This window comes from Salarias fasciatus, chromosome 5 (genome assembly GCF_902148845.1).
Source record: "Salarias fasciatus chromosome 5, fSalaFa1.1, whole genome shotgun sequence".
In the NCBI taxonomy this organism is placed as follows: Eukaryota; Metazoa; Chordata; class Actinopteri; order Blenniiformes; family Blenniidae; genus Salarias; species Salarias fasciatus.
In genome coordinates this window covers 10,526,958-10,550,233 of record NC_043749.1, presented here as the reverse complement: position 1 = coordinate 10,550,233, position 23,276 = coordinate 10,526,958, and the positions used below count along the sequence as shown (strand labels likewise).

Below are 23,276 nucleotides of genomic sequence, written 5' to 3'. Positions count from 1 at the left end.
TAAAAAAGCAAATGGTAACCATATTGTATTATCAACGGTGTTGCCGTGGCGATGGCTGAAGTTCCCCATGTTATTCTAATGGGCCCAAGTGAAAAATCTCCCATCAAATCAATTTTAACTTGTTGCAATGGAAATGTGCTAAATTTGACAAACATCAATGAAAGAACGAAATGGGGCGGGTCAGGTAAGCGGCGGGCGAGGGCCTTTTGACGCCGCTCGCGGCTTTAATTCTTTCTTCTTCTTCTTCTTCTTCTTCTTCTTCTTCTGCTCTTTAAACTGGAATTTGACCCCCTGAACATGCTCGAAAACTCACCAAATTTTGCACAAAATTCAGTTCCGGCGAAAAATTTTTTTTAATATGAATTTCAATATTGGGATTTAAAAATTGGCTCTACAGCGCCACCTGCAAAACCCAAAATGCATTGTGTCAATGAGAGGGCGTCCGCAATAAACTTTGTCGCACAGCCACAAAATTCGGTATACACATGCGCGTTGTCGGGACAAACAAAAAATATTATTATGACCCCGACCTCAAAACGGCAGGAAAGCAGCGAGCTGGGATTGAATTTTCAAAAATGCTGAGTCAGCGATTTCCAGGACGTCGTACAAAATGTTCGTTTTGATCGCGCGCTTCTCCAAATGAGCTGAAATTTGGTGGACACCATCTACACAAGTAGACAATTAAAAGTTATCCAATTCACAAATCTTCAGATCACGGTTTCCGCGTGGCAATGCCGCAAACTTGATGTCAAATTTTGCCATTTTTTCAGTGTGATAAATGGCTGCCATTCGTACATAACAGATCCAATCTCAGCCAAATACTAAACACTTATTGACCCTTCTTATGTGGACACATTGACAGTGAAATTTTCAGAATCAGCGTTACAGCGCCCCCTACAGAATCAAAATAAAATCTGTATGGGGAGTAAAATTCTTAGTTTATCAGAAATGTATGGAATTTGGGTGAAAATTCCTTCATGTCGTCCCGATCAAAAAAGCAAATGGTAACCATATTGTAATATCAACGGTGTTGCCGTGGCGATGGCTGAAGTTCCCCATGTTATTCTAATGGGCCAAAGTGAAAAATCTCCCATCAAATCAATTTTACTTGTTGCCATGGAAATGTGCCAAATTTGACAAACATCAATGAAAGAATAAAACGGGGCGGGTCAGGTAAGCGGCGGGCGAGGGCCTTTTGACGCCGCTCGCGGCTTTAATTATTATTATTATTACTCACCTCATTCTAAAATGGTGGTAAAACAGTGGAAAACAGCTTACAGATCTTCTATTTTCACATTTTTACACAGTTGCTATTATGTGGCATAACTGTTTCTCCCATCTGTAGGTCAAATGTCCCTGGACAGCTGCAACAAAGACTGTCCTGCAGGCAGCAGACAGAAAAGACTTCTTTCTGCAATTGGATGCAGCAACTGGTTCTCTGATGGACGCTCTGGAACAGTTCTACAAAGATCATTTCTTGCCGAAGATGTTGCAGGAGATGTGAATTTGCACCACCAGCCTACAGAATGCATGCCATAAAGAAGAGCCACACTTTAAGCAAATGACACTTTATTATAATAAAGGTTCATACATTCATGACTTTGCATTTATTTCTTACACATCTGAATCATTCCTATCATGCCATTTCATGCAGAATTGGTGTTTGCAGATTTGTAAGACAGACACACACTTTCAGTATTTTATCCACTATCCGCACAAACCGTGATGGCCCAGCAGCTCTGCCCTGAGGGAAATGCCAACTGCACACTCTTGCGTTGTGGTTTGGAGTGAAGTTGTCACGCCTGCGAAGGAGGACAGATCATTACAAATTGTAAAATTGGTATTAGTTATGTGTACAAAGATACATGGAAATAACTGGCAATTAAAGACTTCAATTTCAGACTTCCTCAGACTATATATACTTTTTTTGAGATAATTTCTGTCATATGTATGGAAAGAGCAACTGATGGAAAACATAAATACTCATAATTTACAGGGTTGCAGTTCCAGAATTTTAAAAACATACAGTGGTAAGAAAAAACACAGCAGGGATCATTAGTTACACATTTTAGTACAAGGAGATGCATTTCTAATAAAAGGCTCTTAGAATATTCACACTAGCTTTGGATTCTCGTAGAGAATTATTTTGCTTGGAGACCGAAGGGCTCGTTTGCGATCATGACAGGCACAAGATAATGTCGACTGTCTGCTTCTGTAGCTGACATGAAGCTAACTCAGAAGCTAACTAAGACAGACACTCATCATCTCTTCTCTTCATCAAGACCACAATGAATAATAATATAAAACACACAAAACATCGATCCTTGAGGAGTAGTTAGATGGCACGTTTGCATCCGGATGACTGAACTAAAAAGTTAAATATTTGTCTAGTATGCAACATCTGTAATGTTAGCACTGTATTAGCTAGCATGTGCTAACGTGCGCGATACTTCAAATTGCAATTTACCTGATTAATGTCAGCCATCTCTTCTTCTTTTGATCATCAGCAGGGAAACGGTAGAATGAGACTTGAGTGATTCCTTTAGTCTCCGATCTATTAAAACACTGAGGGACACAACACTGTGGCGTCTTGACAGTAAACAAACCAGGTTTGAATGGACCGCTGCAGACCAATGGCCCCGGAAGTGCGCCTTGCGGGGGCCGCCTATACGTCACGACTTTCCTAACGGATTGAACCACTGGCCCATGACAAAAAGAGGCTGGTCACGAATTCCCAGAGTTTCGTCTGCCAGGAGAGTGTCAATTGCTTCTCATAGTGACTTAGCATTTGCATGAAACATGCTGACTGTAACTCAAGCGGGCACTGAGAGAAACTTTGAGGAATGCTAATATTCGAGATATTAGACATAACCTAGAAATTTACTTCTTTTGTAGGTGTGTGCTGATCTTCATTACCTTGAATTTAAAAGCACCGAGCCAGCCAGGAGTCGAACCTAGAATCTTCTGATCCGTAGTCAGACGCGTTATCCATTGCGCCACTGGCCCATGAAAATAGCACAGTGACCACCTTTTTCCACAATTTTGTCTGCCAGGAGAGGGAAATATGATTACATTTAATTGTGACTTAAAGGAGAACTATACAAGATTTGCTCCGCACCGGCCTAGGCCCAGGCGGCCAAGTTCGCCTATGCCTACAGCCAGCCCTGGATATGACTTTACCTTGCAGTTAAAAGCACCGAGCCAGCCAGGAGTCGAACCTAGAATCTTCTGATCCGTAGTCAGACGCGTTATCCATTGCGCCACTGGCCCACAAAAAATACAGAAGTGATGACCTTTTCCCATAGTTTCTGTCAGGATGCTTCTTATCGATGGCTCAATTTGGTGAAGACACTTCCTTTAACGTTGGTGGAAAAAACAATAAGATTGTTTTACTCCTTGACTGGTGAGTTGGGAAGTGTGCTGAGGGCACCGCTGTGGGTCTACATGGAGCTTGTATCTGTCCACAAGCATTTTTTCCTCTTATTAACTGTTCCTGCATCAGCCTCCAAACTGTGGTCAGCAGACATTAAGAACACTTTATCTTCTCTTTCTGGACTGAAGCTGAAGGTAGCTTCCAGCTAATACCATACTAAAGTCAGTACTCAGCAGACACACCATTGTCCGCGCTGTTTTGAGTTTGTTTAGAAATGTCTGACCTGTAGTCTTTACTGTGGAGTAAAGTTTTCACATCAAATTTCTGTCGAAAGTTTTGGTTTCATTTTGTAACCAAGCAGAGGTCCTTTTTTTTTCCTCCCTGTCAGTTACTAGCTGAATGTTACTGGGCCTTTACGTCTTTTGTTTCACATGAAGAGCATCACCAGGCAGCTCGCTGAACATGCTGATATTTGAGTGAAAATATTTCCTCAAACTCTCTTCACACTTGACCAGCTCTGGCGAAGACGGAGGGAGTTTTCATTGTTGCCTGTCCACGTCTGTTTTAATAAGAATGACTGATGTGTGCACTTTCCCTCAGAGACCACTGCTGTTCCGGTCTAACTAAAATCACAATACCATGCTTTTAGCCTCGGCTCTACTGTAAGCCCAATCCTTTTACCCCAGAGAGAAAACGCAATTCTGCATAAAGTTCTTGAAGAGCCAAAAAGGGTGAGCTCAATATTTCACTTTGAGACAACAATAATGACCATAGCAACAGATGAAGTTTCTTGGCTTGGTTATGACTGAGGTCGTAGATCACACTGAAGAATTTGGGTTTTCATCATTATTTTTTCTCTCAGGAAAATTCTTGTTTGCACTTATCGACGAAAAGAAAAAAAACAGAAAACAGCAACTTTATTTCATGACTAAAGCGCTTCAAGGGTAAAATTCTTCTCTCATTTTTATTTTCATGTCAACCTCCTCCTTTTTCCCAATTTGAATTTAAATGGCTGTTTTTCGATTCACCACAAACACATTTATATTCTTTGGTTTGCCCTTTTCTTGCCTTGCCTTTGTTTTCACATCCATCTTCTTGTAATGATTCTGTTTTTCTTTGTCTGTGTCGCTGATGAGGTCCATAAGGGAGGGTGTGGGAAACAAAGAATTCCAGCTCATGTGTTTGTTGTTAGTACTGCCAATCTGTTTTTATATCTTAATGGTTACCCATGGGTAAGTTAGGCTTGTGTTGCCATATTTTCCACACCGGATGTTTATTGCATTTTTGAGTGATTCTTCTGATGTTCAGACATATTTTGTGCTTCTGCATGGACTCCTTGTAAGAGCTTTGGGAAATTTTGATTTGAGAGCATGGCTGTGGCTTTGTGTGAACCAGTGACGATCCCCATACAGCTCCTTTGTTGTGTGAATCTCAGATATAACAGTTTGGTTGATTTGAAATGGCAGCTATTGTTGCAAATCAAGGTTTTAACTATTTTTAAAGAGCTGTGGTCTCATCACTTGAACTGTGGGGATGAGATTTGAAGGTGGAGCTGCTTCAGGGACCAGAGCAATCAGATGAATAAAACCAGGAGCCACGGGGTGGGACGTGGAGCTATGCAACTGCGTCATGATAAAAGTGATCCAACAGTGAACTGGTGCACAGAGGTCCAAACAGAGAGGCACACACACAAACAGTTAGAATTTAAGCAACAATAACAGTGTTTTATCATATAACTACTTCATTTAGAACCAGTACTTGATTGACTCCATCTCAAACAATATTTAATGAACTTTAAAACTTTATTTACTGAAGTTACTCAGTTTTAACTCAATTTCTAGGTACTTCATCTTTGCAAAGTTTACTTTTTCAGCCCTTGATTCAATTTTCACTGCATGCAAAAAAGATCATGTTGCCTGAAAGTCTGGGAATCTCACAGTCAACGCAGGGTTTGCTTGATGACATCTACAATACATGATTGATAAGTACAATCAGATTGGTGTAGTCAGTATTTAATGATCAAACCTGGGCAGCTGCCTGCAATGATATTCACACCCAGGGACAATTTAAAATTCACCTCACATGCGTGTTTATGGACTGTGAGAGGAAATTCACAGATGGGGAGAAAATGCAAACTCCACACAGTAACAGAACCCATGTCCCTCTGGTTGTGAAGAGAGAGAGCTAACCACTACCTCATAATGCAGCCCCACTTCATTAACCCTGGAACCACATCCATTAGAGTTGCTTCACTCAGAGTATGAAACTATATTTAAGGATGAAATATTAAATTAGTATATACTAATGTCCATAAGGAAACGCTGGTATTTAGAAAGCATGATGCACAAGAAAAAAGTGTTATTAAGGTCTTACCTTTACTTGTGAATGGAGTTCATACTCAGATGCTTCTGGAAAAAAAGTTTAACCTCCTGCTTCAAGTTAAAGCGATACTTCAACATTTTGGCAAATTGGCCCATCTAGGGCAATTCAGTAGTCATTTAGAACAGCATACTTACTTTTTTTGTGAGGGCGAGCTGTTGTTTATTCAGCGGTGCGTCTGAGGAGAGCTTCACGGCGGACATAATGGAAGTGGATGGTACAGTAGCTTCCCTCGTCAAACTCATCAATCCAACACAATCCAACAACCCCAAAACACACTTTGGTGGACACGTTATAATCCCCACATTCACTACGCTGTGAAATATTAATGCAAAATTAAGAGATTGAGGGTTTTTTTGCGAAGATTGCTAAGACGGAACTACTTACTAAACATGGCGTCTGGGCGTAGTGATCTCAAAAGAAAAAGTAGTTCCCAGTATTTGCTTCAATGTCGTAACGCTACAATATTATTTGTTGGTGTTTCACAGCGTAGTGAATTTGCGGATTATAACGTGTCCACCAAAGTGTGTTTTGGGGTTGTTGGATTGTGTATTTGATGAGTTTGACGAGGGAAGCAACTGTACCGTCCACTTCCATTATGTCCGCCGTGAAGCTCTCCTCAGACGCACCGCTGAATAAACAACAGCTCGCCCTCACAAAAAAAGTAAGTATGCTGTTCTAAATGACTACCGAATTGCCCTAGATGGGCCAATTTGCCAAAATGTTGAAGTATCGCTTTAAAGTCCAGTTTAGAAAACAGACTGACCCTGGATTCCGGGTGAAAAGGACAGGTGGTCAACATGATCTCGAGGTTTCTTCCTCTGCAGCTTCAGCGTTGAGTCTCTGGACTCTGGAGCGCCCCCTACCATGAGGCAGAGGAACTGCCTGCTTCACTTCGAGTCTTCTCACAGCCGCAGCAGTAACACCCAGAGAGCAAATTATAAATAAAAGCTATCAGAGACAGTGACTTCAGCAACACTCACTGTAGGTTGTATTTTTAGCCAAACACTACAACTCAAACGCGAGGCTGAGAAATCTAGCCTGTCAATTTTCCTGCTTTGCTAAATCTGCTTCCCTCCTCTGATTGGCTGTGGGACCAAAAGCCCTTCTCTGATTGGCTGAAGGACGAAGAACGTGTTCGGCACTGGCAGAGAGCACATGACTAACAAGGTATTGATCCAACCATAACACCATTCTAAAGCTGAGCTCCTATTGGTAATATCTGATATTAATTTTAGATTCATATTGAAACTTCTTTCAAATCTTTCCTTTTGTTTTTCAAGTCAAGTCACAAACAAAGACTTGAGTCGACTGGAGTCCAAGTCACACGAGTCAAGTCCCCATCTCTGGTACAAAGAAACAAACTTGTATTACAACAATCGTAATCCTACTGATTCCAACAACATGAAAAAAGAGACCATGTGGTCAGAAGAAGAGGAACTGTTGTCTCCGTCTGTTTTTTCTTCTCTAATTTGTGTTAGACTTACTACTACATTACAAAGCCACCATGAAGACAGGTGTATATATATATATATATATATATATATATATATATATATATATATATATATATATATATATATATGCTTTATACGTGCCATGGGACCCTCCATGACCCTGAACAGGTTATATAGCAGTCCAGGAGAAGATAGATGGCTGGATGGATGTAGTACAACGCTGAAGTTTTAAACCCTTTGCATTAGGACTTATTTCTTTTTCACATCTGTGCAACGGAGCAGTTTAATGGACCAGAGAGAAGCTTGCTTTGGGAATCGAACCCCAGCTTCTTCACATCCTTCCCCACATTTGACCAGTCCTCCGAACTAACACACAATATGACACACACTAAAATAAAGCAAAGCGAAGCTGATTTCTCATTGCTTTTTTTCTGACGGCGGTCAGCAAAGTAAAGTCGACTATCATGTTCAGTCTGCAGCACACCTGTTTGCAACGAGGGCTCGTTAGTGGGTTTGATGAAGACACCAACATTCGACTGAGGCTCCCTGTAGCAGGGAGAGGCCAGAAACACACAGCACATGGAGCTTCAGATCCCTGCAGTTTTTTTTTTTTTTTTTTACTTTTCAATCTGCCAAGCTGCTTCTTTTTCTCACTCAGTGGACAGCAACGTTGGATGGTAAGGTGACTCCTAACAGCATCCTGCGGTACAGTTTGGTATTACGGACCAAAATACGGACGTTATTCCCAACGGATAAAGGTGTAGAAGTCAAAGAGCTGCCATCCTGAATATTGTGAAGAAAAGACATTCTGAAATTAATTTCATGAACAGATTTCCTACAGAAGACCTTTCAACGCATAATTCAGTGTTTAGTTGAAACCAGCATTGTGAAAAGGATTGTATTTTGAAAAAAAGTGAAATTAGTCCTGTGATGACTCACTGGGCATGTTAGTGCAAATTTAAATTACAGCTCTTGTAATCAACAACACTCCTTGGACCTCAGTACAGACTGGTCCTGTATAATAAGGCTGAGTTTAAAAACGTGAACATAAATGACTCCAGTTGAGAAGATTTCCAGGATGACGGCCCTGCGGACTGCAGACATGTGTATGTAGTATTCAGGCAGTGTGCCTGTTCGTGTGAAAATAAGTGAAAACGTATCGGAGGGACAGATGAGGAAAATGGAATTTAAAGATGACTCAGCATCGGGTTTTGAAAAAAGTTCAAATGTGTAACTCTCCTCAGAAGCCCTCCAGGGAGTGTGACTGCACATTTGGCGGCTAACTTGGCCGGGGTGAATGAATGAGTGAAACTGGGTCATCAGGAATCATTCATACGAGCACACTTTTCACACTCAAGCGACCCCCAATGTGACCTCAGGCGACCCAGAATTCCACTCTGCACCCTTTTTGATGTTCGCTTTGATCCATTGTCCCCACAAACTCAGACAAATCCCATTCTGGATGTGCAAAGGTGTGGAAAATAACACTCTTTCATGACAACGTTCTCTTCTCATGCTTTCCTCTTGATTGTGTGTTTTCTTTTCATCTGCCGTCATCTCCTGTGCGGAGTCACGGCCGGTATCAGATGCACCACTAATGAAAGTAACATGAATGTCTAGTTTTCTGGCCATGTTTGACCCTAATTGCAGGGTGAACTTTCCCAAAAGTGGAAAATTAGTGGAGCTCCTCATTCTGCCAGATACTCTCCATTTCCCTGCTTTTCATCCTGTTTATTATTACCCACTGTGGTTTGCACAGTCATACAGGGTTCTGTGGGTCTGCAGCTTTGCATAAACTGCGGTGTTCTGTCTTTAGAGCCCGAGTAACTTCTCCAAGAAGGCACAGAAGGACATCAATATCTTTGTGGGATATAGATTCAGATTCACTTGCTCACACCGTTGAATAGAGAAAGTCTCTCACACCATCTCCTCCCACTCAGCCCTGCTGGAATGAGTCATTCTCAGTGAGCGAACTGTCCGTCACTCATCTGCGGGGCTCAACCAGGAGGATGATCTCACTGTGCAGTTCAGTCACCTTTCCCTCTGCTGAGCTCCGGCACCTCCGGGACTTTAACTGCTTTAAATTCAAACAGCCTGGTTTTCTTTCCCAGAACACCGAGAGACCACAAGCACCGGAGAGAAGTGAAACTAGAAAATCTTTGAGCGGTAATCATTTTTGTCTGTTTTCCCGTGTTTTTGGTCCAAAGAAAATATCAGGCCAAGATGCTTGGAGTTATCTGAAGCTGCTTTCTAAACAAATGCTTAACTGAGACACAGGAAAAAAGATGTCAGTGATTAGCTGAAGAGGGAAATCTAGGGTAGTGTGTGTGTTTGTGTGTGCGCACGTTCGTGTTCGATGGTCTGTTTTTCATGAAAAAATATCCAAGCTTAATCATGAATGATAATTGAAGCTTAGGTAAAAACGTGAATGTTCCTATCCTCAGTTTCTCTGCATTGTTCCCAGCAAAATGACTGTGGTCTCGGGTTCAAGAGGTCAAATATGAGAAAGATGGTAAACCAGCATTGAAATCAATGTGAGTCAGATGATTCAGATCATTTAAATACGCTGTCAAACATCTTTTGCTTCACTTGCAAATGATGTGTTTATAGAAATACGGCACTGTGCACATTTTTAACGCAAAAGTGATGAAATTGTTGCAAACTAATACTGCTGAGCATTTAACCTAAAATGCAGCAGTTGTTTCATCGTTGCAGTGGTGCATAGCGTTCTCCTGCGGTCTGTGCTGCTCTGCAGGTGGCTGTCCTAACCGGACCTCCACAGCCTGTTCAGGATGAACCCAGCTGGTGCACATCAAGCTACCATCAAAACAAGACGGCCAGGCCGGGCTGCAGACGGGGGTTCTGGTTATCTGGACAGATACTTCACAGTCATGAGAGAGTTTTCAAGCCTCTCAGTGGAATACTTTTCAGTTGCATTGCACTCACGCCCTTCCTGTTCGACAAGGCCGCCCTTTAACCCCAGGTGAACGGGTTTAAGTATGTTGGGGTCTTTTTCATGGGCGAGAGGAGGGAGGGCTGCGGGATCGGACGCAAGCTGCGGCAAGCGGCGGCAGCTATGTGCTCGGCGATCCAGACTGTTGTGACGTGGTGAGAGAGAGCAGAGCCGAGAGGCACAGCTCTCTGTTTACTACTCACATTCCCGCCTTCACCTACGGTCATAAACCTCAGGTCAAGAATGAGATCACAAATACTAGCGGTTAAAGTGTGTTATCCCTGCAGGGAGGGAAGCCTAACCCTCTCTGTAACATAACGGCTGTACTGGACCTCACCAGCAGCGACGAGGCTGGATGTTGGTTAAAGAAATGAACTCCATCAGTCAATCTGGGAGCAGCTCAGATCTTGTCGATGACAGCCTGGGGTTTCACTAGCTATTTACTAGAACTATGTCTTTATTTGGCTTTGCGATCTGACTCAGTTGAAAAAGTTACTTATGTAACAAATTAGGATTTTCCTCCTCAATTTATTTTATTTAGGAGCTTATTTTCCATCCCCCTGTTTTCCTTTAATGAATGGCCTCACAAAGTCACCAGGTGATATTTGCATTTTTGTTCAACGGGAAAAGAGTGGAAAAATAGTGAACAGCTTAGACAAGAACTACAGCTGTTGATGGACAGTGTGGATGTAGTGGGCACAAAAAAAAACAAAAAAACTCAGGGAGCACTGACAGATATTAGTACAATAAATTCCTGCTGACAGACGTGTGTGCGTGTGTGTGTGTGTGCGTTCATTTCAAACCTTAACTCAGCACTTTGACCTCCAGAAGGTGAAACAGGTCACCTTGAGTCATGAAAAATTTTCCTAAATACATTTGATTTGCTTCCCAGACTCACAGAGCTGGAGCTTTTCTGTCAGTTGCAGTGTGTTATCAGCTCTATCAGAGATCTCCATCATTGTCAGAGTATCACTTTACAGCAGGAGCAGTAGGTCACTGTGGATGGGAGTGTGCAGACCTCTGGGAGCTCTTGTGGTTTGAAACCACATTGATTTCTTTTTTTTTTTTTTTTTCAGCCTGATAAATTTACAAACAGTAGTTCTGGTTTGTCAGCTATTTGGTCCAGACTGAAATCTCAGAGTTAGAAAATGGTTTACTCCGTGATGTTGCTGAAGTATTCACAAACACTGCTGGCTTAAAGAATCCTTGATTTTTCTCTCTGGTGCCTCAATCAAATTGATACAGGGTGAGACCACAAAATAACCTAGAATACAGCCAGGTGGTTTACTGCAATAACAAACAAATCCTGCAGCATAACTGATAATTTTGCACTGAAGAAACTGAACAATGAAAGTGATGATTTTCGAGATTTTAGAGTAAATCTTCCAGCTGATGTTATAAAAACTGTTTTTTAATCATCAAAGAATTGTAATTATAGTTAAACATCCAGCATAGAACCAGTTTGTGTTGACTTAAGTTATCAAACTAAACAACAGATATCAATCGAGGAATGACACATTAGTAGTGGATGATCTAGTTGGTTCATGTCTGTTACATTTACATGATAGTTTTCTGCTTCATGAGCTTCAGCGCCTCCTGATAATCCTCTTACCTCTAGTTATTAGTTGATTGGTTGATAATGGAGCAACAGTCTTCTAGTGTAAAACCATCCAAAACGTTGATAATATTCAGAGCAGCTATCTGAGCAGTCTTGATGCCATATCGTCTGTCGGTACACACATAAAACTGATCCTGTCTGCTGATTTAAAGCAGTCGCTGTAAAGTTCATAAGTTGGTGGATCTGTGAAGGAACTCATTGTCTTGCCTTCACAGTGGGTGTGTTTGTGTTTCTGCACCTTGTTGACATGCTGCCAGTCAGTCTTTACATCTTCATGGGCTTCGTCATCAGCAATTTTGTTTTCATTGCTTGTAAAAGTTTTAAATTACGACCACCGCGCAGATAAATCAGCTTCCAACGTAGGTGGCTGAGGCGCGAGCTGTTCACTTCTGAAGTCTGTATTTCACATTCCAAACAAGCATGGGCAGCAGCAGCATGCTGGGAGGAGGATGCAAACCCAGCACAAGCTTCATCTCCATGCTTCTGCTTTTGTTTTGGATTGAAATCCAACCCTGCCAGCCATCTCATGGTGCCATCCTCGGTTGTCAGGTTTAACATCACTCTTTCCGCTCGCCTCCGCCTCTCGGCACGTCCACCTTTGTGATCCAGGCAATTTCTTCCCCATTATTTTGAATCAGTCCCTTGTTCCTGGTCTGACCGCATAATTTTCACTCTGCCTACCGTCTCCTGAATGAGGTCGACCACCAGGCTCCCTCTCGCGTCTCGCTCTCCTCCAACACAGCGCCGCGGCTGCCAAGCCGCAGACCTCAATTACCCAGCATTCTTTGGAGAGGATGAGAGCAGAGAGGCTTCAAGTAGCAGACTATGAAATTAACATTCACGACAAACCGCTCCAGCCACAGAAGTATTTCGTGAGCTCAACTGCTGCAGGACTTCACCGCTCTTCATGTAATATTACGTTAGGAAACGAAAGGACAGAGAAAGTGAGCTGACTTCAGCTTTGCTTTATTCAAAATGCATTATTAGCTTTTCAGTTTTTCCTGCTTTTTTTTTGTGTTTGCTGTTTTCATGAACAAATATTGGAGCGAAGGATTTCAACCTTTCTAATTGTAGTTAAATTACATAAATCCTTATGTTTTGATAAGTTTCATCCTAATTGTGTGTTTATTTTATTGGAAAGAGGAGAAAAACACCACTGTAGTATTTTTTTTTCACAGTTTAAGTAAGAAAGAGCAAGTGTTTTTATGCCTATAATAATGAAATTACTGATTTTAAAGGTAGAAATTATACATTGCAGTAATATGCTCAAACCTGAAACACAAAAATTGCAAGACTTTGTTCTGCAGTAGTTCTGTGAAGATCAATACCAAGATTGCAATACTTCCATCACCACGTGTCTGTTGAGGTCCAGAATCTATCTTTACTGGTAATGCGACCGGTCTTAACATGATCCACTGGATATGTGATCTTCCTTCCATAAACGAATGCAGACACGAGTGCGATGCATAGACAGGGGTTTTAATGTGTGTTTCACTTACAAATATGCTCCAAGCACAAGTCACCAGCTTTCAAACTGAGTAAAGTTCACTTTTCAAAAACCCATGATGCATTGCATCTGTTTATACTGTAGCCCAAAATAGCATTTATTAGAAGGCAACATATTTATGGTGCAAATACTCATTTGTACAACAAATCTTACCACACGTTGGTCTTTTTTTTTTTTCTATAAGCATATAATGAGCGATCGAATCAAAGGAAAAACACTCATACAAATCCTTTTTTTTTTTGGTGCAGTGTAAAGACATGTAACATACTGAATTTATCAATTTTATCATTATGTTTAGACTTTGGCAGTTTTTAAAAGCATGTTCTACACTCAAAAGAACTTGTGAGCTTAATGTCACCACGGCCTCTATTCTCTGTTGTGTTAGTGGTCAGGTACAGGGATATGGTTAGGATCTCTTATTCACTTGTTTAAAAACACTAAATAATAATAAAAATGGTGAAAACTAATTGTTTCTGATTAAATTCCTCATGAACTGTACTGACCTGCATAAGACCTTGCAGTATATTGAATATGAACTATAAATGAGTGCAGGAAGTCAAATTGTTTTGATAAAAGAGGATCTGCTGATGACATGTACCTCTTCTCATAATAATACTTATTATTTAGATTCACATCACTACTTCCTCATTTTGAAAAAAAAAATACTTATTTGAATATGCTTTACATGCAGTTTGAAATTACCAGTTGTATCACTGTCCATATACACCTGAATGCCTATCCAGAAAAAAAAAAAAAACTGCAAAAACAAAGCCTAAAAAAACTCCTTGTAGCTGCACATTAATCTTGCTTTTCCCCGCTGCACCATGGTTACAACATCTCTAGCGCTTCTCCTGTCTGCACGACGGGATGTTTTAATTAAAACCTCTGAGAAATAATTGAATTTTACCAGCACTCATCTCCTGACACCTGCAACTTGATCACAATGTAGAAAGAATGCCACGATTTTCAAGCCACGTCATGCAAACATACATAACCAGCACCGGATTATATCAGAACTATTAATGTGTCAGAGAGAAAAATGAAACAGCTTACAAAGGAAACATTATTATATCAAGTCTAGAACAACATGAGAGGCTGAGTCAAGTTTGTGTTGGTAGAAGATCCTCACCTGCGCCAGTTTTTCAGAGTAGTGTGTCGCTGTTAAAAGGTCCCAGAGGATGAAGTATGGATTGTTTAGCGACATTTTCCTCGATTACCAATCCAAAGCAGGTAAGCAGCAACATGATAAACACAAATCACAGAAATGTGCAGTGTAGTTATTTTGGAAAAGCTGAATAAAAGATCAACACTGGTGCTTTTAAAGGGACCTGAATGTAAAAATAACTGTTGTGAATCTGATTTTTTTTTTTAAACAATTCAATTATGGGAAATATACATGGAGATAGAAAGGGACTAACAGCACACAGTAACAGTAGAATACATGGAGACAGATGCAAAATAAAATCTGCAATTGCAATTTAATATGCGTCCCCAAAAATAATGTAATCTAATTCAGCCTACCTGAAGAAAGGCTACATGCATTGAAAAGTATCTTTGACGAACGCAAAAATATTGATTAACCAATTTTCATTGCGACATTATTATTTCTTTTTGCCTTGTGATAAACAAAATCAGTTTTTTTCCGGCCTCAGTCTGAGAGTACTTGCCAAACGACTCAGAGAAAGTAAAAGGATCCGCATCTGAAGCTGAAAATGTGACACATAAACAAGCAATGAAGTTTGTGTCGCAGTGACTCTGCAGGAACACACTTTTTAGATGCTACCCATCACCAAAAAAACCCATCATTCTGTAAATCCTAAAGGCACCTTAGAGAAAGAGAAATCCCTGTGCTCAAGTAGTTAAAGAGGTTTTGGGTTTAAAAAAAAAAAACAACAAACAAACAAAAAGAGAGAAATTAGAAGCCTTTTCCTCTCAGAAAGCCAAACTGCTGCATGGAAACACAACGGCTACATAGTAAATATATGAAGTCCTCTTTGCATAAACTACTCTGTTGCTGATTGTCTAAAAACCTGACTGAAAGACACTGAATATCTGTATTCGTAGGACTATTTGATGTTTCGTTTCAAATACTGCAACACAGTAAAATGCTCTGTTGATCCGACAATTCATTTGCATCATACTTTAATGCTGCATTCCTGCAGCAGCGTGTCTGTAAATATAACTAGCATGCATTGGGAAGTTCTCTCCTCGTCATGCTGATATTGTTTCTGGGTTTACACTCCAATCTAGAACAGTAGGAGGCAAAAAGACAACACAAAATATACAAAACAATCATAACAAAGAGAGACACGTTGATTTAAAAAAAAAATAATAATAATAAAATAACTGTAATAAAACAGTGTCCAACAAGCTCTGTCCTGCTTCGGCAAACACAATTCCCCAGACACGCTGGTGGAGGAGGCTGTCACTCCCTCCCTCCCTCCTCTGTATCCTTTCCCCCTTTATTTAACTCCTCCCAAAAAAAAAAAATCTGCTCTAGTACATCCATCATTATCAAGTCTTCATCTTCCTCCTCCTCAACTCATTTTATGTCTTCCTTCCCAGGCTGGACAGGCTTGCTCCCCCTGCAGGCGAGAGGTTGGAATGATGCTTTATTCCTAACCAGATAAGGGGAGAGACGGCGCCTCTGGTTCCACCGAACGGGGTTAAAACTGGAAAGTGACTCGGGGCTGATTGAAGGGGCGAACGGAGCGGGTGGGGATCACACCCTGCTGGTGGGGTGGCAGCGGTAGGTAGAGTTGGACAGATGATCCGCTCCTCCGTCCACGTTCTGGGAGCAGCCGCCCTCGCCGCAGGCCTCTGGAAACGAGGGAGCAGGGATTCAGTGAGTGCTTTTCTTGGAATGTGCGGCTGCCTTAATAAGAGCACGGGTGAGATGAGGGGGCACCTGCGTCTTCCCCCGGCATCATCAGGTGACTCCGACAGGGACTGGGCAGCGTGGGGTTGGGTCCTTCCTGACCGGTGCTCAGCTGCAGACGTCTCATGTGACGAACCACCGCCGTGGCATTGAACGCTTGCTGTGGAAGAAAAGCCGCACATCCAGGAATTCGTCAGGAACCGTCTCATCTAATTTATGCTCAACTACCGTTAAGAACCCTTCTGACACAAAGCTTACACCGATTCACAGAAAAGAAAAAGGCCAGACTTGACAGCAGAGTCCTTCCTGAAGTCCAGACTAAAGCCAGTCTTGTAACTAAGCTGTATACTAGAGGGAAATGAACAATCCACCATGTATTATTCGTCCAAGATAAATCTGGACGCTTTACCTTCCACTTGCTCTTTGCAAAGTTTTTCTTGATCTGAGCGCTGACAGACTCGTGAATGTTCTTCTCCAGGGCAGTATCTCCAGCAATCCTGACAGAGGGAACCAGAAACATCTGCGAGTGTGAGCGTGTTCGCATAATGGACTGAAGTAATTATTGAATTAATGCAGTAACAGCTGCCCAAAATAAAACTCTTTAAATATGAGCTCAAGTGTCGAGGTTTTTCAGACATGTTTGTAATGGGGACAGGAGCGAAGACGAGTCGTACCACGGGTGCTGCAGAGCCTGCTCACAGGTGTAACGGGTGTTTGGGTCTTTCTCCATCAGATGCACTATAAAGTCTTTTGCTGTAATAAGAGAAGAGAAACCACAATTGTGATCAGCTGCACGTCATTTTGTTGTCTTATTAGAAGTAAACCCTGCTTGAAAAGCCAGAACTGAGTCATGCCATATGCCTGAACACTTGCCAATGCATTGATTGCATAATTTGTTTGGAAAGTTGGAGAGAGCTTTGCTGGAAAACAGTGACCCAGTCAAGTCTTGGCCAAGACGGGAATTAAAACCTAACCGCAGATCATTGCTCTGGCTCGGGGGCGAAACACCTGCGAGCTGAACCAACATTGGATCGGACAGAACATTTACCGACATGGAAAACTTAAAAAATGGCTTCAACAGCAGAGAGATGGACTCTGTCTTGTACTGAGGATTTGTTCACGGTGAGAAGTGTCAGGTCAGTGAGTGAGAATTAACATTTTTATGTGTCTTTGATAAGTCCGTGCTGTACCTGAGTCTGAGATATCGTCCCAGTAAGGAGAATCAAACTCGTACTCTGCTTTCAGGATCTGTTCAAACAGTTTGGCGTCGTTCTCGTCGTAGAAGGGTGGGTAACCGCACAACCTGAGGCACAGAGCAGAAGGCAGTTTAAAGTTTCACTACTGATGCTTTGATGTTTTCACCGCTGAGGTCGGATCCAACAGAATGTCATCTTACATCCTTCTCGAAGAAAGAAAGCGTACTCACAGAATGTAAGCTATGACACCAATAGACCAGCAGTCCACTGCTTTACTGTAGGGTTTCTGAGCCAAAACCTCGGGAGCTTCAAGAGGAAAAAAACATATAAAACAAAGTTACACAACTGATTATAGAATACAGGTAAAACCTCATTATGTCGAATCTGCAGAAGTCTCAGCTGTGCCTCTATTGGCCAAACGCTAACAACACGTAAGTGTATCTAAATGTAAAATGTTAGGAATAAATCTTTACCAACATATCCCGGCGTCCCACAGGCGGTGGACATCACGCTGCCAGAACCCTCAATTTTAGAAAGGCCAAAGTCACTGATCATGATTTTGGAGTCTTCGTCCATGCTGTAGTACAGCAGGTTCTCGGGCTGTGATTCAAAGAGACAAAACAAAAGCCAGAGATGTGAAGAAGAGAACACACACACAGCTTCAGACACAGCCCCACGGTCACAACATGTACACGGTTAATAATCTCCATAAAGAGATTATACGCTTATGAAGGCAGGATTATAAAAGCAACACTGACGCGTGCTTTAGTTTACGATCGTACACCTGCTGACATGATATTACCTTCAGAAAGCAAACAGAGAATCACACACAAGTATTCAGGGGAACACAAAATGTTTTATTTCATGGCAGGTATTTAGACGTAGCTTGAAACTGCATTTCTTTTTACCAGTGATTGATCAAGATGAAGATCTTCAAAGTTTTATAAATATAAAACATAAAGCACGAAAGTGTTTCTACAACTGTTGTAAAAATTCAAAGAATGTTTGACAAGTTCTCAAGAGATCTCAAGAGAGATAATTGAAACGCGGACTCACCTTGAGGTCACGGTGCACAATGCCCATGTCATGGAGGTATTTAACAGCATCCAGGATCTGCTGAATGAGCTTACTGGCGTCTTTCTCTGTGTAGAAGCCCTTCTCAATGATACGATCGAAGAGTTCGCCACCAGACACCCTAAACCAAGACATGAACAATTTGAAATTAAGCTTTGTTGGAAAGATTCAAAATGAAAAAAAAAAATTTAAGAAATACAAGAACTAAAGGAGAGAAGTTTTAAGAGCTAAATTTAAGAAGGTCCAGCCCAGACTGATGACATGTCTGATAAAGACCACAAGAGGGAGACTTCGCTCCACTACTGGAGAGAGAGCGAGCGAACAGAGGGAGACAGAGAGAGACAGAGAGAGAGAGAGAGAGAGAGAGAGAGAGAGAGAGAGAGATTAGCTGTATTGATTAAGATGAAGTTATGTTGTGACCATGCCTATCTAAACTATTATGATTTTAGAAATTAAGTTCTGAAAGTGAAACAGAAATAGTTTAACAGTGAAACCTGAAACAGGTGCTGGTGGGAGTCTGGATGGATGAAAATGCTACAAATCAATGTGATGAATTTCACTTTTAGATTCCAGGCCCATTTTTTAAAAACATTAGCTCCTTTAAGGGGTTACAGGTGATTTTTTATTATTATTATTTAAATAAAGTTTTTGGAAGACCAGAATAGTGTGCAACAACAAAATTAAAGGAAAAATCCCTTTTTGACTGATTATATATGTATAATATGCTATTTGTCTCAGGTCCTGGCTTTTGCAGTTTAAGAACATAGAACAAAACCAGTATTTGTGTGCTGCGGAAACAAATGTATGTGGAATTTCACACTGTGATGAAAACTGCCCAGCTGTTACATAATAGTTGAGACAATTTGCATTACACACAGCACACACCAGAACATTTCCAGCCACTGACCAGCAGTAAACTTTTACTTTCTTTTGTGTTTTTCTAGAATAAAGCTGTTTGGGCTTTACAGAAACATATCAGTTTGCATATGTGTTACTTCAGGCTCTCAGCATCTCAATGTTGATATTTACTTGTTGAAGGTCTATGACAAAAATGTCCCTTCATGAATACCCTCACATTAGTCAGCATTTCATTTTTGTGTGTATGTCTGGTAAACACTATTTTCTGTGTAGAAGTGTATTAAAGCCTCTTCCAGTTCTCACTCCGGGTAAAACACATGGGGCTGCATCCTTGTGTCCCTCCAGTCATGTTTTCTGTGGTCGCCATGAGGACTTCCACATTTCCTTTGCTTCAGATTATGGCAAGCCGCTGCTAAATTACATTTGAGGAGACATGAACTCAAACAAGCCAACCTAAGAAGGGCCTGTGAAGTCAGCGTGAAAATGACGCTGCTGAAATGTCTCTTGTGGTGGATGTTAGAAGCAACGAACTATGTGAAAAACGTGTTTTTTGTTGCTTTTTAGCTGTGTTGCTAACACACAGTGCACGAGAACCGAGTGTCCCCTGTGCCACCTTGCTCGCACACTTCTAGTTCCCTCATGTGTGCGTTTTCCTGTGAACATTTTTAGATCTCCTTGCAACGTTTGCTTGTCGTCCTCAGGCTGAGTTAAAAGCAAAACTGAGAGAGCTTCATTACCGTGCTTCGGCAGGCAGCCGTCACACGGAGCAGCGAGCGAGCGTGAGTCAGGAGGATAACAATATGGATTTCAAGGTCTTTCATTTCTGTGATTAATGTGTTAATGATTTACATTTCTGCGGCGTCGCAGCTATTAGCCCTCTTGATCTCAGTCTGTCCTTTCCGTTTCTTTCCTCGCTCTCTCTGACATTACATCGGTGAGGATGGGTGGGACGCTGACAGGCTGCCGGCGAGGGGGCGAACTCCCCACTGCTGCTCGCGAGCAAGCACAGCTCAGTGTTTTCATGTGTGTGTGCTTGTGTGTATCCATGCACATGTGAGCGTGCTGCACAGTGCGACTGATGGCCTGAGACAAGCGCTGTGTGGGAGACATCACGGGTGGGTTGTCTGAAACACACATCACACAAAGAGGACTTGCACAAACCCACACGTGTGTGAGTACTCACAGCTGCATGACAAGGTAGAGATGCGATTTGCTCTCAAATATCTCTTCCAGAGACACAATGTTGGCATGTTTAATCCTGTGAGGAGAGACAAAAAGAAAGACAGCGGTTGAGTATTTTGCCCTGACAGTTATTTTCCTGAGAACACTCGTGAGGCTGTTTCGTAGAACAACAGGGAATCCACAGGGCCGGGCCGCTCACATCGTCTTGCTAGGCTGCAAAGGAGGCTCCTGTGTGTGACGGCATGCGGCTCCCTAATTGGATGAACTCTGTGTTCTGCCGCGCCTCGAGACCCGTGGGTGCAGTGACAGAAGTGAGAAAATGACTCACCAGATCAAGACTGCCATTGTACTTCTCTGTGTGATCAGCGTGTGCCGTTCATGCACCTGAGTCGCCTTTTACAAGTGATAGAAACGTGAAATTCGTACAACAAATTTGATCAACAAGAGCCAAATTTCCACATATCCATCCATCCGTCTTCTATCGAACGTATTCCCAGTCCCAGCTGCAGGGTGTCAGAGCTAATCCCGGCTCCCCGCTGTATGGGAGAAGTCTGTCTGTCCAGTAAACTTTGGATGGGATTACTCGTGTCACTTTAATCCCTCACACACCTCAACACCCTCTCTAGGTGCACCTGTCACTGCGAGTGGTTTGCAAATAAAGTTCGAAGCAACGCTTCATCTGTTTTTATCTTGATGCAACTCTGCTTTAGGTTTTAACAAACTAATCAAAATTACTGCAGCAGTAAACACGAATTTCACATTAAAAATACTCTGATCCGTTCAAACAAGACATCTGCGATCTGTTGCACTTCAGTAGTTTTTTGCAGGCGTCTTGGTTTTTCTCTATGTCAGACATCAAAATGGTTCTGAACTCTGAAAGGGCCAGTTGTTTTGAAACAGCACAGATTATGATGGATGCATCTATCAAACACACAATCAGGGAGCGGGTGTGGTTCAAGAGACCATAAACCTACCGGAGAGGCCGAGCTTCGTTTTCTGATTACTTTATTTCTCACGCAGTTAAAGTACTCTGTGTGTCTTTCTGTGTTGAGTCGAGGAGAGGCAGACAAAGTCAACACCAAGCCACGCGGCTAACTCCGTCTGAGCCGACGCTGGATTACAGCAGTGACTCTCATCCAGATTGCAGCCGAGCACGGACACCTTCATTCATCTTAGTTCAGCGGGGAAGGAGAGACGGACTCAGTGGAGGATGAGCGCTGGATTAAAACAAACGCTGTTGCTGACGGTTCCACGACACGCCGTAAACAATCCTCCTCTCCCCCCCGTGGGCGGCTGAGTGCGAAACCTTTGGCTGACTCTGGTCACGGTGATTGTCAGGGAGCTGAAATGTCTATTTAGAGCCAGTGTGATTTCTTGACCTCTGTCAGCGCCCATGTGTCTCAGCAGGCATCAGATCACAGAAGTCAACAAATTACACAACAGGGTTGTCTACTCTGCTGCAAGTAATGACTACAGTTGGCATCCGGGTGAAGCTCGCAGTGCGCCCTGCTTCCTTTTTTGGGGAGGCAGTGAAACCTGCTGTCTTATTCGATAAACCTACTGAGAAACACTGTAGTTTTCTGCTGTACATCATGTTGTACAGTTCTGCCAGGAGCTGGGCTACGTTTAGTTGAGCTCAGTCACATGTTTTAAACGTTGTGGCATTTTTTTGACAGATCAGTTGTGTGAAATGACACGTTTTGCTTAACATCAGGCAGAATATATAATCCCGTGAGAAACTATAAGCATCAGCTCATACTTTGTTGCAGAGGTGTCAGATACAACTTTGTGGTCTGATACACACATTATCTAGAGTTCACCATTGTGCGACGATGGATCTGTTGACCCCTGCAGCTCATATTTCAGGTATGATATTCAGCCACTGTAATCAGTCTTTTTAGTTGAGCAACAGAGCAAGGAGACAACTCCAAACAAGCTCGTCTGAATGGAACGAGTAAAGCTGGCTTCAACAGCGATAGCTGTGTTTGAGTAAGTGTTTTAGCACAGATCGAATTATCTGGCTAAAGCAATGATCTAATCTGAATGCTATGAACAACCACGAGAAAAAGAGATGCAGAAAACAGGAAACAGATAAAGATAGTACAAGAACATCATCTTTTTCTGTACAGTTAGGTCATAATGCATTAACTTCTGTTTTCTGTTAACATTAAAGCAGCTATTCATATATAATGCAGTTCAAACGCATGAAAAGAAAAACCACCACGACATTATTGTTTCCCTGTAATGTACTGATGAGCAGTCTGGAGCGTGCTCTGCCCTCCGTTGCAGGGAAAAAGTGAGATATATGGTCGAGTGACCAAACAGAAGTCAGTAAAGAGAGGTGAGGCTCTCGGCTCCCAGACAGTGGAAGCAGAGATGGAGACAGACGAGAAATGAGAGTGTTTACTCAAGAGCAACAGTTGGACGAGACGGCTGCGTCGTGCAGTTTACTTTGCCGTACATCTTCAGCGCTACGCTGCTGTGAGGGTAAATACGGTTTTTCAAATAAAGGGTTGATCAACAAAACACAAGAAAACTATGACAATTTGTTCTCAAACTTACAAATTAGAATAACATATTTGCGGAAAACATAAAAGGAAGTTTGAAGACTGTAATTTGAGCTTTAGTTTGGGCTCCACCAACTCTTTGAGGAATTGCTATCTTGATGCACTGTTTAGATACAAATAAACGCACCAGATAACATGATGGTAGTTTTCCTGAGTCGGGTTTCAGCGGCTTTTTCTAAAACAAGCAACATAACACTGTACAAATTGCTTTCCGCTGTAAAAAATACCGATCAG

The 23,276-nt window shown here is 42.0% G+C and overlaps 1 protein-coding gene and 2 non-coding genes across 4 annotated transcripts in view; all 3 read right to left on the bottom strand.

Annotated features, from left to right (window-relative positions):
* Positions 1–2,933: 2,933 nt before the first annotated feature.
* Positions 2,934–3,006, bottom strand: trnar-acg (transfer RNA arginine (anticodon ACG)). Its single transcript has one exon. It is a non-coding gene; the product is annotated as a tRNA-Arg (tRNA).
* A 191-nt stretch (positions 3,007–3,197) lies between these two features.
* trnar-acg (transfer RNA arginine (anticodon ACG)) lies at positions 3,198–3,270 on the bottom strand. Its single transcript has one exon. It is a non-coding gene; the product is annotated as a tRNA-Arg (tRNA).
* A 9,971-nt stretch (positions 3,271–13,241) lies between these two features.
* camk1b (calcium/calmodulin-dependent protein kinase Ib) overlaps positions 13,242–23,276 on the bottom strand; it is a 31,090-nt gene continuing 21,055 nt past the window's right edge. For both annotated transcript variants that reach the window (XM_030091408.1, XM_030091407.1), the window contains 9 exons: positions 20,477–20,551; positions 18,418–18,556; positions 17,835–17,961; positions 17,592–17,667; positions 17,356–17,468; positions 16,840–16,918; positions 16,575–16,662; positions 16,196–16,325; positions 13,242–16,107 (listed from right to left, as the gene is read on the bottom strand). In XM_030091408.1, coding sequence (XP_029947268.1) covers positions 16,010–16,107; positions 16,196–16,325; positions 16,575–16,662; positions 16,840–16,918; positions 17,356–17,468; positions 17,592–17,667; positions 17,835–17,961; positions 18,418–18,556; positions 20,477–20,551 — 925 coding nt within the window. In that variant the 3' untranslated portion in view covers positions 13,242–16,009. The remainder of the gene's footprint in view (positions 16,108–16,195; positions 16,326–16,574; positions 16,663–16,839; positions 16,919–17,355; positions 17,469–17,591; positions 17,668–17,834; positions 17,962–18,417; positions 18,557–20,476; positions 20,552–23,276) is intronic.